Below are 15496 nucleotides of genomic sequence, written 5' to 3'. Positions count from 1 at the left end.
GACTGAGCGACTAACGCCTAAGGTGTAGTTATTATAGCTCCACTAGGTGGTATTTCTTTATATAACCTAAAATCTACCTGAAAGATATATTGTTGCCTTGAAAAAATTATTTCCTTCTGAGTAAGAATTTGTCAAACGGTTGACCCCACAAGTATCAACTGAGGTGGGGCTTCCCTGGTGACTCAGTGGTGAAGAATCTGCCTACCAATGCAGGAGATGTGGGTTTGATTCCTGGATTGGGAAGATTGCCTTGAGAAGGAAATGGCAACTACTCTTGTATTTTTGCCTGGGAAATCCCATCGGCAGAGGAGTCTGGTGGGCAATCCATGAGGTTGCGGAACAGTCAGACATGACTTAGCGACTAAACAACAACAACCAAAAGAAGTGGTGGGAGAATAGTATAGATTTAGTGTTGCTCCCAGATTCTACCACTTTTCATGACTCTTCTTTTATTCTTTCTCCTTCTCCTGACTTTTTCAACCTCTCTTCCTCTCTGCTCTAGGGAGAAGCGGTCAGTGGAGGACAGTCATTGAAAAACTACATGGAAGAAGTGAGTTTTCGGGTGGTCTTGTACATGGTCTGAAATCAGTCTATCACATGGGGTGAGGCACCCACTTGGGCTTTCTCCATCTGCCTATAGGGTTTCCAGTCTATACCCATTCACTGGTCATGCCTACAAAAAAAAAAAGACAGTATATAGTAGGTTATCAAAATGGTGTTATGTTCCTCTCTGGTGAGGAGATCCTATATTTAATTCATCTTGAAAATGAATGTAAAATGGTATAAACCTAAGGCTATTGTGTATTTTCATTTGCAAACATTTGTTGATATCCTAAGAAATGAGAAACACATGTTTTATATTGGCTGTGCACAACAAAATAAGACACAATCATTGCTCTTACAGAGAGAATAAGCTGTACCAAACTGGCATTCATTCATGTGATAAATGTTCATCAAGGATGTTATCCCTACAAGTCATTAAGCAAAGTGCTATCTTGACAATAAAAATGTCTGGCAGATTTTTGTTGCAAAGGCATTGAGACTCCTGGTTTTATTTTGGAGATAGCCAAGGATTCTCTGTGTCTCGGGATGTGTTTTTGCTCTGTCTGCAAACTGCATTTGAGAACTCTCAGATAAGCCAGTGGACAGACTCCATAAAACTTGGTCTGAAGCCAAACCATAATGGTCACTAAATTAGCCTTCTGAATCTTTTGCAGGTGAAGGAGACTGGGAAACAGTTTGGCAATGAGGTCATAGAAGTAGCAAATATTTGGTTTGAATATTGCTTCTCAGTGAGACAGAAACTGTTTCTCTAAATATTTTATTCTTGCATGCATGAATCCATTCAAAGACCATTTTGAGTGGCCTGCTCAGTGTAGTAGGTACTTCATATGTTTATTCAGAACAGTGCACCCATACTTAAAGTCACTCTTGCTTCCAGATATCACTCGAAGAGGACAATTCAAATGCATGGCACCCCCTTTAAGTTTTTAACATCTCTGGTTTGCATGCTTGTGTGGAGGTGGTTGAAATTTTACCAAAGGCACATGGAGAAAGGGTAGCAAAAGGAAAGCAAGGAAATAACTAGGTAGATGTTCTGAACTCAGGTTAGAAATCAAAATATATGGGGCAAAAAAAAAAATTGAAGGGTTGGTGCATCGACTTTAAATTTCAATTTAATGTACTTGATGTCGAAATCTAGATAAATACATTAAAGCAATTAATGTTTCCCAAGAAGATAGAGATACTATTTTCAGTATGTACACTTAGAACCTGCCTTTAGGATTCCATGGTTGCTCAAGCCCTTGGTCAGCATTCCCCACCAGGGACTAAGGGTAGTAGGTCACCTCCACAAAAAGGGTGCCTAATACCTTTTGTAATGTGTCCTGTATGGATCTAGTGCTGTAGAGAAAGGGGACCACTGAGAAGCCAGTATGGGAAAAGGGCTGCATATGTGATAGAACTTTTAAAAAGAGACAGTCTAATTTTATGGTTCTTATCCAAGGAAAAGATCCTTATTTTCTCATTATACATGTGCAATCTAAATGTGCATGTTATATACAATTGTGTAAATACTTTATGGGACAAGGGCTTCCCAAGTGGCTCGAAAGTGAAAAAGTGAAGTCGCTCAGTCATGTCTGACTCTTTGCGACCCCATGGACTGTAGCCTATCAGGCTCCTCCGTCCATGGGATTTTCCAGGCAAGAATGCTGGAGTGGATTGCCATTCCTGACCCAGGAATCGAACTCAGGTCTCCCACATTGCAGGCAGATGCTTTACCGTCTGAGCCACCAGGGAAGTCCCATGGCTCAGTGATTTAAAAAAAAAAAAAAAAATCCACCTGCCAATGCAGGAAACACAGGCAACTCAGGTTCGATCCCTGGGTCGGGAAGATCCCCTGGAGAAGGGAATGGCAACCCACTCCAGTATTCTTGCCTAGAGAATTCCATGAAGAGAGGAGCCTGGCAGGGTATAGTCCATGGGGTCACAGAGTCGGACACAACTAAGCAACCAACACACATAGGAAGCACTAGCAGGGCATTGCTCCTCAGTATGTTCCTCTGACCAGTGACACTGGATCCCCTGGGGGCTTGCAAGAAATGCCAAGTCTCAGCACTCACACCAGATCCAAAGAATCAGAATTTACGTTTCTACCAGGAATTCTGTGTGATTCATAAATACCCTACAGTTTGACAAGTGCTGCCCTGACGTGTTCTTTCCGATGCTATTCCTAGAAAGTAACTGCATACGTCATGGAAAATCCCCAATTTTGTATAACATAGGTTAAGGAGAAATTCTTATGAATAAATTTATTTATTTATTTACTCTGTTTATTCATTTACTTTCAAGAATAGTATTTGTTGGTTGATTAGGGTATATAATGTCTCTAGCTTCTGAGATTCATTGCTCACTTTCAGTTTGAATTTAGGACTGTGTGTGAGCTACCCAAGGTAAGCCTTACCTTTCTAGGGGGTCAGTATCACATAGTATTTTTGATCTAATATTGGTTGATATTTAGATTTTAACTCTTTTTAAAACCAGTAAACAATCATCCTTTACATAAAAACTAAGTATGACCTTAATTAATGAACTATTTATTGATAGTTTCTTTTTTTGCAGATGTTAATCATTCCATTTGGTCTATAGAAAATATATATTTAAACTCTTCTTCCTCGCCAGTGCAAAAATGTTGAGAATGTGAGGCAAAAAATGATAGTTTTTGTTTCTTCTCACTTACACTCTTATTTTGCTTTTGCCCTCCTTCTTGTTAGTAGAATCAGCAAACAGTGAGGAGCAGTATTTATAAATGTTAGAAGCATTGAAGTTAAAAGTGATCTAGCAAGCATTTGCTTTTATTTAGTACACACTAAAACTCAAATAAACCATAGAGTTTACATTTTTATTATATTTAACATTTCTTGCTAAAGTTTGAACATCAAAGTCCCCCATTTTTTTTGTATTTTGTAAATTTAGTCTTATAATTAGATAGAATCATAACCACATGATGTTAGGCAATTCTATTCAGACCTAAATCAAAATTAAGGAGACAATATAGTCTCCTCTAAAGGGAAAGCTAAAATGAAATGTCTATATTTTCTATATTTTTAATGTATTACTTATTTTTTCAGATAAGATTTGTATTCTTGGCAAAATGAAAAGAAGATATTTTGTAATAGTTTACTTCTCTTGATCCTCAAAATGGTTCTAACAGTTTAAAAAGAAATTATGTGTTCTTTACGTGTAAGGTACCTAATAACTCAGGATAGGAATAAAATTTTCACATTGCAAAAGTCTTAGCTGTTAAAATTATAATGTTAACATTCACTCAAAAAAAATATGTATATATAATTGAAAACTAAAACTTAAAACCAAATACTTGCAAAGCTTGCCATACCTTTTGTAGAGAAGCTAACCCATTTAAAATATCACATTTCCAAGAGGAGTAATTGGAAAGTGGCATACAATATGGGTTTCCCTGGTGGCTCAACGGTAAAGAATCCGCCTGCCAATGCAGGAGACCCAGATTCAGTCCCTGGGTCAGAAAGATCCCCTGGAGAAAGAAATGGCAACCTACTCTAGTACTGTTGCCTGGAGAACTCCACAGACAAAGGATCCTGGTGGACTACAGGTCCATGGGGTTACAAAAGAGTTGGACATTACTTAGTGACTATACAACACCAACAAGCATAGTATACTGCTTAAAAATGTCCTAATTATTAGAGAAATGTATTAATTTGCATATATATTCATCAGATGAATATTGTCAGTTTAAATGATTGAGTATCTGTAAAGAGCTCAAGACTGAAGTTAATGATTTTTTAAACTTGTTCAAGAGCATCTTCCCTGATGGCTCTATGGGAATCCATCCACCTCCAATGCAGGAGCCACAGGAGACTTGTGGGTTAGAAAGATCCCCTAGAGGAGGAAATAGCAACCCACTCCACTATTCTTGCCTGGAAAATCCCATGGACAGAGATTCTTAGTGGCCTACAGTCCACGGGGTCTCAAAGAGTTGGACAGGACTGAAGTGACTGAGCATGCACGCACACCAGAGCAGTTTCGAGTGGTTCCTCGTAACTTCAGGAAGTTAGCTGAGGGCCGGAGACAACACACAGAGGCGGGAAACTAACTCAAGGTGTTGAGACGCAGCGTCACAGTCTCCGAGGGTGTCAGACAGGAAAAGAAGCACGTTGAGCAGACAGGTCTTTTCAAATCTGTTGAGGTTGATTTTGTCAGCTGTACCATCTGAACTGGAAAGAGGATTGATTCTATGCAGCCAAATAACTTAGAATTGCTTTTCATGCCGATTTTGGCATCTTTTCCTCCTGTGGTATATTCTGTGATCATTACTGTAATGAAGTTCCAACTATACTTTTGAAGGAGTGTGCATGACATTATTCTCCTATAATAATAAGAGGTCTTTGCTTTTTATCACGCACAAGGATTTACTTTTTAAAAATGGGAATAACTAGAACGCAGCATCATAATTTTATTTCTCATTTCTAGAAAAATAGAAAACAAAGCTTTTCTTCAGGGAAACCCTGTTTTGTCATTGATATTTAGTAAGAATCAATACATGTTGTTAAAGGATAGTAATTTTTAAAAAGTTATGATAATGACGGCTTTCATAAAGATATAAAATGAATATGTCAAAATTCAACTCACTAATGAATGAGGAAACCAGTAAGATGTTACAGCCAGTTCTAAGGAGAATTCAAATCCTCACATGTGTAGTCTAATAAAGAATGTTCAAATGAAGTTATAAATAGATGTAAAAAAGGCAAAATTGATCAATATCTATAGGTTACTAATCAAGTGCATTCAAGTAGACACAGTTTGCTTTTATACAGACAAGAATTATTTGCACTACTATACATTTCTATAAATTGCACAGCTATAACATAGCTCAAAGTCAATGAAAGAGTGCCTTCATAAAATCAGACAAATGAAAGGGCTTGCCAGAAAAATGACTTGTTTTTCATTGGCTCTACCCAATCATCTTTTGTTACTTTCAAAGTTTTTACAATGTCATCCTATAATTTCCTTGAATAGAAAAACCACAAAAAGGAATGAGTTAAGAAATAAGATGGAGGTGTCATGAAAATAATCAGTAAACAATCAATAAAAAACATAGAAAAAAGTATTTTTTGAGCCAAACTGAGGACTAGCCCAGAAGCCTACTTCCCAGATGACTCTGGGAAACTGTTCAGGAGATGCAGGATTTTCAGCACAGGTTTGTATCTTGTCAGAACAAAGAACATCAAACAAGTCAGGGCTACATTTCTTCAAGGTTTCAAAAAAAAGAACAGTCCAGCAAGTACACAGCAAGTCAGTGTGGCCTTGGCACCTGGGAAGGGAGTCTTATCATTGAAGGAGGCCCAACATTGGTGTCCCAGGAAGAGAGGCATTTAATCTTTATTTTTAACATGGACATTCTTTATTCTTTGGTCAATGTGTCCTTTTCTCTAATAATTAAAGCAGATGTGCAATGTATGTTTGATAGGCCACAAACAGGCTATTTTAGTTAGGATCAGATTCAAGTTAACTCATACACAAGCCAGAAGACTTCCCTATAACTCAATATGTGAACATTTCTTTTATCTGAGGGCAATACCAGTACATAGTGTAATGTAGCAAATTTGTTGGATAAATTTTTTTTAGCAGCTTGTGTTTATTTTGTAATGTTTTTCATAATCTACCATATTGTTGTAACTTTGTTATTGCTCCTTTTTTCTTTTCCCAGATCTTGTTCATTCAAACTTATATTTTCTCAAATGTATCACTTTCCTGTTCTTCATTATTTTTAATTTTAATTGAAATATAGTTGATTTACAATGTTGTGTTTATTTTAGTTAAAAAAAAAAAAATTGGCTGCACCCTGGGGCATGCAGTATCCTAGTTTCCTGATCAGTTTTGGAACCTTCATCCTCTGCATTCGGAGAAGGCGATGGCAGCCCACTCCAGTACTCTTGCCTGGAAAATCCCATGGACGGGGGAGCCTGGTAGGCTGCAGTCCATGGGGTCACTAGGAGTCGGATACGACTGAGCGACTTCACTTTCACTTTTCACTTTCATGCATTGGAGAAGGAAATGGCAACCCACTCCAGTGTTCTTTCCTGGAGAATCCCAGGGATGGGGGAGCCTGGTGGGCTGCTGTCTATGGGGTCACACAGAGTCAGACATGACTTAAGAGACTTAGCAGCAGCAGCAGCAGCATCCTCTGCATTGGAAGGCAGAGTCTTAACCACTGGACCACTGGGGAAGTCTCCCTGTTCTTATGTTTTAATTGTCCTCTGATGATATGCAAAAGAAATAAGCTACAGAAGTATAATTCGCAAAATAATTACAGTGTTCAGCCTGATGATACTACCCATTTCATTAACAAATGCAAAATTATTTCCAAACTGTATTAAGTATATAAATTATATAGGGAGAATTTTATTTTAACAGAAGTATAGATTTAATTCTCTATCAGTTTTGCAGTCTATTAAATGTATGTAAGTGGGATATAGTATTATTTTGCTTTATTTGCAACATGCTTCAGGAATACTTACTTTTTAGAGTCTTGAAGTAAAGATCTTTAGAGAAGTAAAATAAAAGTGATAATCCCTTTTGAAAGGTTGATGCTGATGTTTTCTGTATTATTTTCATTCTTAACCAAAAAGAAAGAAATATTTAGTTGCCTCAGAGTTAAATTATCCAATGTGAGCGTTTGAGCAGAGGACCATTTTTTTTCCTCTCTAAAAAACCAGAATAACCTATGGCCACACATGACATCAATCACTGATGGATTGCATTTAGAGAATCCAAAAATAAACCAGCCATGTGGAATAACAATACTGCTAAAGTTTATAAAGCACTTACTCTGTTAGCAGATAAAATGATATGTTGATACAGGGCTAGAGACTGTTTTCCATATGATACATGTCACTATTTCCCACCACTTCTGGTCCCTGGACATTTACATACTTATGGTGAAAGTGTTTTAGAAAAAGGATGAATGGCATTTCTTCTAAAAGCAATCCAAAGAACTTGCTCTTGGGAATATGAAATAGTTTGTACTATGCTCAGAAAGAGTTAAGTATTCCTGTAGAAAATTTTTTGAATAAGTTGGCAAAAAAGGAACATGTCAACTCTTGTTTTTAAAAATGTTCACAATTTTAGCTCCTTGACCCCATCAAAAAGAATTATAAGTAGTCTGATGGGCTGAACTTTGGCCATACATAGTTTTGCCTGTTGGCATTGATGAAGCAAACAGGTGCATTATATTACTAACTGTATTCAAGGGAAAACCAAAATAAAACATTTAAATGATCTATTAATAGAAATATTTATACTATCTCTACGATTCTGATTCCAACAGCTCAACATTTTAAAGTTCTTCCCAAACTACAAATTTTACCAAGCTAATGTTTCATTTGTACTTTAAATAATTTGTAATAAACTAAGAATAGCTTATCTGTTCAACAGTAAAACCATTAAGACCAGAAACCAGTCAGTAGTATTACTGAATATTCTGAACTATTGTGGGAAAAAGTAACACTATTGACTTACTAGTCATATCTTTTCTTATGAAAACATATTTTAGGATTTGGACCAAAAAGCTAAATAGCCAAAATGCTTTTTCAATTAAAAACATTTTTTTCATGATCACTTTTAACTTTTTTCTGTTTTAAACAAAGAGCTTTTGCCATTTGATTTTACCTTATAAGACCAAAAAGATCATTTTTCATATTCTTTAAACCCAGAGACGCCATGTGAAAAACTGCAGGGATGTGATATCCCTTTCTGTTACATGAAGATTTTTGAAAATTTACTTCTGTAGTTCTCTCTACTGTTATGGAATTGTAAAGTTAAGATATTTCAGATTTGTGCTGCTTCTGTACTTTACTCCTGCAAGACCAAATCCAGTACTGGAAAAAAAATTAAATCCTAAAAATAAATTAGGGCTTTCCAGGTGGCTCAGTGGTAAAGAATCTGCCTGCCAATGCAGGGGACTTGGGTTTGATCCCTGGCTCAGGAAGATCCCCTGGAGAAAGAATTGGAACCCATTCCAGTATTCCTGCCTGGGAAATCCCATGGACAGAGGAGCCTGGCAGGCTACCGTCCATAGAGTCACAAAAGAGTCGGACACAACTGAAGCGACTTAGCAGGCATGCATGCACATCGATCATTAGAGCACTTATCGAAACTCATACAACGTCACGATGGAGATGACAACCGAGCCCTGGGAGGACTGTTAATGTTTGAGACAGATAGAGTGCATCCTAAGCAGGAAGTATAACATATGAAAACATCTTAGTAAATTAGAGAGAATGAGAAAGTTGGGGAACTACCAGTTAATAATAGCTGGAGGGAAGTGTCAGTCAAGGTGGAATGGAGATGGAAGTGGTGGTAAATCAGAGGCTAGACCAGCATGAAGCATGAAGGGCCTTGAGTTGTGATTTTATGCTGGGGATAATGAGAAGACCACTCGAGGGTTACAAATGAGGTAATGAATGCATCATGTGCCACTGTTAAAATCTCACCATGGCAAGGAAATGGTGGAGAGAATTAGAGAAGGTATGAAACCTAATCCTAGAAAACTTGTAGACGACTATAGCTACAGTCAGGATGCGAGATGATGAGGGACTGCCTTAGGTCAGTGATGGAGGTGTGGAGCAGCAAGGAAGTACTTAAGAACTATATTAATGAAAATAGGAAGTAATAAGAGGAAGAAGGTGGTGAAGTAGTACTAAAGGGTAAAGTAGAGACTGTTCTCTGAATCCTACTAATCCTTAATCACATGTAAAGGAATTGGAACCTTGATGGCAAACAGACACATTTTATGCAGTTTTATATTGAATATTTCATTATTATATTCCCCACAATGAGTGCCAGGAATTCATAAAAACATTAACTCAGGAAGAAACATAGTCTAGTGTTGTATGTTAGTTGCTCAGTCATGTCCAACTCTTTGCAACCCCATGGATTATAGCCTGCCAGGTTCCTCTGTTCATGGAATTCTCCAGGCAAGAATATTGGAGTGGGTTGTCATTCCCTTCTCCAGGGATCTTCCTGACCCAGGGATTGAACACAGGTCTCCTGAATTGCAGGCAGATTCGTTACCATCTGAGCCACCAAGGAAGTCCTGCTGCTGCTGCTGCTGCTAAGTCGCTTCAGTCGTGTCCGACTCTGTGCGACCCCATAGACGGCAGCCCACCAGGCTCCCCCCGTTCCTGGGATTCTCCAGGCAAGAGTACTGGAGTGGGTTGCCATTGCCTTCTCCGAAGGAAGTCCTAGATATTTCTTATTAAGACATTAAATCTTATTAAAAGGAGAAAGTTAAAAATAATGAGTTCAGAGTTTGTGGCATGTCCATGAAATGGAAATGAATTTAAGCTTAGAATTATTTTCTGTTGTGAGGAAATTCTTGTTATGTTTTTTTGACATGTAATTCATAGGAACTGAAGTGTTCACCCGTATTCACAGTATCATTCTAGAATTTAATCCAAATAAGTTTCTTCTTTGGCAGGATGACTCTTTAAAGCAACTGCAGGTAGTTCATCAACCGTGGATCTTGCCAAGTGACACAGAAAGCGAAGGAGTAGAGGCAGAACAAGAGAAACGTGAGTAGACACTGATGTTTATTGACATATTGCTTTTAGCCAAAGGACATTCATGATGATGGTACATTCTTTTCCTAACATCAAACAATATCTGCAAAAAATTCAAACTTGTTTGTGGAGCACATGTAAAGTGAAGCTATACTTTCCGCCTATATATCTTGATTCAGTGATGTCTTAATTGTGGTGCAGAGACCTATAAGCTTAACTTTCTGAAAAGAGGTGTAGTATCTTAAAACAGGCATTATTCTTTCTGAAGACCAATATAAAATGTCTATTTGAAATGTTACTCTTATATTAATACTGTATATTTATATCCATATAACTTGTGGTTATTAAAATGTTTTGAAGTATATTAGGAACTGCTCAATATTATAGTTGAAATTATCAGTATTTGTTAAATGAATAAATTGATATATGTAAAACTGTTCTAAGTTCACAAAAAGATTAATGTTGTAATAGTACTTAAGACCATTAGTATATCTAGCCCCTGATTTAAGTCATTGGATTTTAACCATAATAAAGAATGAATGACTATAACTTGGGGGTAATTCAGTGCATGATCTCTAGGAGTTATTGACATTCTCAGACAGACGGGTTCAGCATTGTAGATGAGAGGTTAGTGTCTGGATCGTTGAGGAAAAACGTTGATCTTTAAAACAATGAGATATCAGAATTTTACCTTTTTTTTTTCTTTTGTAACCTGTAGAGAGAAATAAAAATTGTAAATAATAACCTAGCCCTCATGATAATTGGTGTGAAGTGATCAATTAACTGTTCCCTTGAGCTATAGTCATCGGAGATACCCGATATGTTACAAGGTAACATGATTCTGTACCAGAGAGATTCAGGGAATCCCTCTTCCAGGTGAAAAGGCATTTGTAAATATCCTGATCCTGCTTGTATAACTGTAGGCTTATGTGGCTAGAAAGAACAGAGCCAGGAGGGGGACCTATATGGTAAGAGCTCAGGTGAGAGGAGGAGACACCTGCAGTGGCTGGCACATCCGAAATGCAGTGAGTAAGACGCTGTCACTGTACAGACTCGAGTGGAGGGAAACACCTCCTTTAGAAAACAACTGATGAAGACTCAGAAAGTAGACTGTAGTTTAAGCAAGTATGAAAATAAAGAGTAATTTATCTTTTAATCTATTTTTAATAGGAGAGTAATTTAGAAGATCTTTAACACAAGGGATCCTAAGTAAAATAATCTAGGAGAAGGGCAGCGTAGGATAAAAAGAGAATCCTCCAAACCTAAAAGAACAAGTGGCCCACAACTTTTACGAAAACAAAGGCAAGCACGTTTATACCCCTTACTCCCCACACATTTAAAGATATGGAAACTCTCATTCTAGAGTTTGGATTTAATAGTTTTCATCAGATTTTTTTAGGTCTTTGTAAATTTTGCATTAAACAAACCCTTCAAGGGAATGTGTGTGTGTGTTCATGTGTGTGGTGTATAAAGGCAGTGTATGTAATTGGGATAGTTTAACTCTCTTAGATTCAGCACATATGTGCCCAACATGAGCATGACCAGGTAAACAACACCCTTATAAGATGCATAGTGTATTAATTCTATGTGTGTGCATAATTTTAATGAACTAAAACTAAAATCAAGAAAATATTGATCAAAAGTGTATTTAATTCAAGTCTAAATTCAGACTTAATTCCTTTCCCTCAAGTCCGTATGTCTCCAATCAGTATTAAGTCTAGAAAATAGGTTATTAATGCAAAGGAAATTAAAAATTCCCCAAACTTTCTTCAACTCTTGTCATCTGATCATATTGTCTTTCTGCATATACTTTCACAAGATTTTCATGATAAGTTGTAATCATCTTATCTTCTATTAGAATGCAACTTCATAGAGGAAATGACTCTGTTCTTGTCTTCTTATTTAGTTGCATATTAAGACCTCAATAAATATCTGAAAATTTAATGAATTAATAAATAGATTAATTTGGTACTGACTTGTTTATCAATAAATAAATAATAATTGCAACTGAATAATTTTCATAAAAATATCTATAGTTTTATTAAAATTTTAATGTTGGGTTTAGAGTTTAGCTACAGATTTTGCCATATGGTCTATCAATTACTCTGCAGAAGGTCATTCTTCAACTCTCCTAACCATAGACCTAGAACCAAAAATATTTGATTTCAGCCATGTTGTACTTGGAGGTGACCCTTGACAATGGTAAATTGTTTGAAATAAAATCAGGATTTGAAAATAATTAAGTGGTAATAGGAGCCATCTGGAAATGGAATGCTAGTTGGCAATGTAGCCAAACTCATAGCACAGAGATGCAAGTACTTTTCCAGAGCAGGATCCAACATTTAAGAACTGGGTCAAGTGTAAGATGGAGCCACTGAGGTTATGATGAAAGTGAAAGTGAAAGTGTTAGTCGTTCAGTCGTGTCTGACTCTGAGACTGCAGACTGCCTAGCTCCTCTGTCAGTGGAATTCTCCAGGCAAGAATACTGGAGTGGGTAGCCATTCCCTTCTCCAGGGGATCTTCCTGACCCAGGGATCGAACACAGGTCTCCTGTATTGCAGGCAGATTCTCTCCTGTCTCAGTTTGTATTCAATGTATGAGGTTTGTGGAACAGCTGGCAAGATATATACAGATCATTTACCTCTTTATTTTCTCAGTGAAAGAAAATAAATGACATAAATCTGTGTCATCCCAGAGTCTGATTTAGTGTCTAGAGGCTCATATATTAGAAATGTATGAATAGGAAAAGGACAAGAGTCATCATTCCAGTGGTAACACCTGTTTCTTGACTCAACTTCCTATAAATTATATGTAGATAATTTTATGGAATTTTCAGATTTCTCTTGAGACAAAATTATCTTGGCGGAAACTTTCAAAATAATGTCGGAATATTCGTAGTGGTGCATATTTCTTATTGCCTCATTTAAAACTAAGACTTATCACAAGTAAGTTTTATAAAACAGCACCATTTAGGAAAATATGTCTTGAATAATTCAATGGGAAGCTTTAAAAACTTTTATTATAAACAAGAGAAGCAGACTCCTTAAGTAGACTTTTTCTTTCTACTCTGATTTTGGTATAAAAGTCTACATCAGAAATTTTAAAAACTCATGTCAGGACTATGCTTGTTTTTAATTGCCCAGATTATGATCTGAAGTCACTAAGTAACTGAAATGGTAGGCACTTGCACCTACCGGGGTACTCGTTTGCTATTCATGTTACTGGACTCCACTTCAGACCTAGTCAATCAGAATCTCTGTGCATGGAACTCTGAATTCTGCATTTCTAATAAGCTCCTCAGTTGATCTTTGCTTATTCTAAAGACTGAGAAGTACTGGAATGAAGGAATCAGAGGGTTGTGTTTTCAGAATTTTCTCCATGGTGTTGTTAATCTCTGGACCTTATTTCTCTAGGCTGCATTTCTATCTGTAAGTTAAGTTTAGACATCAAATATGAGGATGGAGAAGAAGAAAGGCTGAAATTTAAGGGAATAAGTGTGGAGTAAGATTGAGGGTCAGGTCCCCTAGTCAGTAGGTTCAACATCTACAAAGGCACATGTCATTAAACAGCCTCAGTCAAGCCAGCCAGCACCCTCTGACTACATTTTGGATTTTTAAAAATGAATTGTTGTTTAGTCAGCAAGTAGTGTCCAACTCTTTGCAACCCCATGGATGTAGCCTGCCAGGCTCCTTTGTCCATGGGATTTCCCAAACAAGAATGCTGAAGTGGGTTGCCATTTCTTCTCCAGGGGATCTTCCTTACATGAACAACCAAATCGAAAATGAGCAAACAAATGAAAAGCCAAACCAAAGAAACAAATCAGCAGAGATGCCCAAAATAAAGAAACAAGAGCCAGATGAAGTGGGAACTAATATGGTTGTGACCCACTGAGACCTCAGGTTTGGATGTAGGTCTGAGGCCCTGGGGTCTGAGGTCTCACTGTACATAAAAACAGCAGATTTGACCCTGGGTCTGCTTAAGACCGGGAGGCTGGCAGGATGATGCTGTATAAAGTCTGTTACCTGGAAAAGCAGCCTCAGGTGTGAAAAGGGAAACAAAAAGCTGGACTTTCCAGCTGTCGAAAACAGCAAGGTAGTTTACTATCTGTTCTAGGGTTTGGATGAAAAATATAAACATATTCATCAGAGATCAGATTCTCAGATTTGTATCTTGACTGTTAGGTTCCAACTTAAACTACCTATATTTTTAGGAACCCCAAATTATAATAAACATTGGGCATTCTCATTAAGTGTATTTTGAATTAACAGAAGTTAGTGTTAAAAGGTTGCAGTTGGCAATCTCATTGAAAACATATCAAAACTAATTTTGATAGTAATATTATATAATTTAGTAGTGTGTTATGTTTCAATATTCTTTCCTTCTGTGTATGTTTTTGTGTTAATGCTAATTTAAAAATTTAAACATGCATATTTATTTCTTACAAAAGCATGACCCAAAATCTAAATTATATTTTTATTCTTAATTCTTTAGTTTAGAATAATTTAGAATTCCAGAAACATTGCCAAAATAATACAGAAAATTTATATATTACCTTTACAGTTAACCTTAGGTCAACATGACATAATACGTTGGTTAAGTTTACAAAACTAATAAACCAATGCTACTATTAACTGGGGTCGCACAGAGTCGGACACGACTGAAGTGACTTAGCAGCAGCAGCAGCAGACTTTATTTACTCATCATGTTTCCCTAATCCCTGCTGGTCTTTAACAGTTTCTCAGTCTTTCCCTATTTTCCATGACCTTGAACCTTTTGAGGAATACAGGTCAAGAATTTTGTAGAATGCTGCTTAATTAGGATTTGTCTAACAGTTTTCTCATGATTAGACTGTGGTTATGTATTTTGGGAGAAAAGACCAAGAAGGTGAAACACCCTCATCATTTAATATTAGAGAGTATGTGCAATTGACATGATGATACTCTACATCACCAGGCCATGGTACTGTTTGCTGGCTTCTCCATTGTAAGGTTACTTTTAATCCACCTTTTTATACAATTCTTTGGAAGCAAGTCACTAATTCTTGCTCCAGTTGTATGTATTTGATATACTTGCTGGTGTCCTATACAGTATCTGAGTAACTGTTCATTTTTCTTGTGTGCGTGTGTGTGTGTGTTCCTCAGACTGGATTTCAGTTGACCTATCCTTTTATAATTTGTATCTCTTTGTTGATTATCTCCACTGTGTAAGAGTTTATTCTCATATTTGAATTATCTGACATGATTTCCTTTAGCGCCTTGAATATATTTCTAGTAGTTGATTAAAAGTCTTTGTCTGGAAATTCCATCATCTCAGCTTCCTCAGGGAGTTTCTGTTGACTGCATTTTTTTCCCCACTTATGGGCCATGCTTTCACATTTATTGCCATATGTGATATCGTGA

The 15496-nt window shown here is 36.9% G+C and overlaps 1 protein-coding gene across 5 annotated transcripts in view; it reads left to right on the top strand.

The window, feature by feature from the left end:
• The window catches only part of C15H8orf34 (chromosome 15 C8orf34 homolog), a 354610-nt gene that overhangs the window by 322359 nt on the left and 16755 nt on the right, over window positions 1–15496 (top strand). For 3 of the 5 annotated variants that reach the window (XM_025265284.3, XM_044928702.2, XM_006061193.4), the window contains 2 exons: window positions 503–550; window positions 10016–10109. In XM_025265284.3, the coding sequence (XP_025121069.3) occupies window positions 503–550; window positions 10016–10109 (142 nt within the window). The remainder of the gene's footprint in view (window positions 1–502; window positions 551–10015; window positions 10110–15496) is intronic. The other 2 variants (XM_025265285.3, XM_025265283.3) reach the window with 1 other exon arrangement.

The sequence above is a fragment of the Bubalus bubalis genome, chromosome 15 (assembly GCF_019923935.1).
Source record: "Bubalus bubalis isolate 160015118507 breed Murrah chromosome 15, NDDB_SH_1, whole genome shotgun sequence".
In the NCBI taxonomy this organism is placed as follows: Eukaryota; Metazoa; Chordata; class Mammalia; order Artiodactyla; family Bovidae; genus Bubalus; species Bubalus bubalis.
This window is presented reverse-complemented; position numbering and strand designations above follow the sequence as displayed.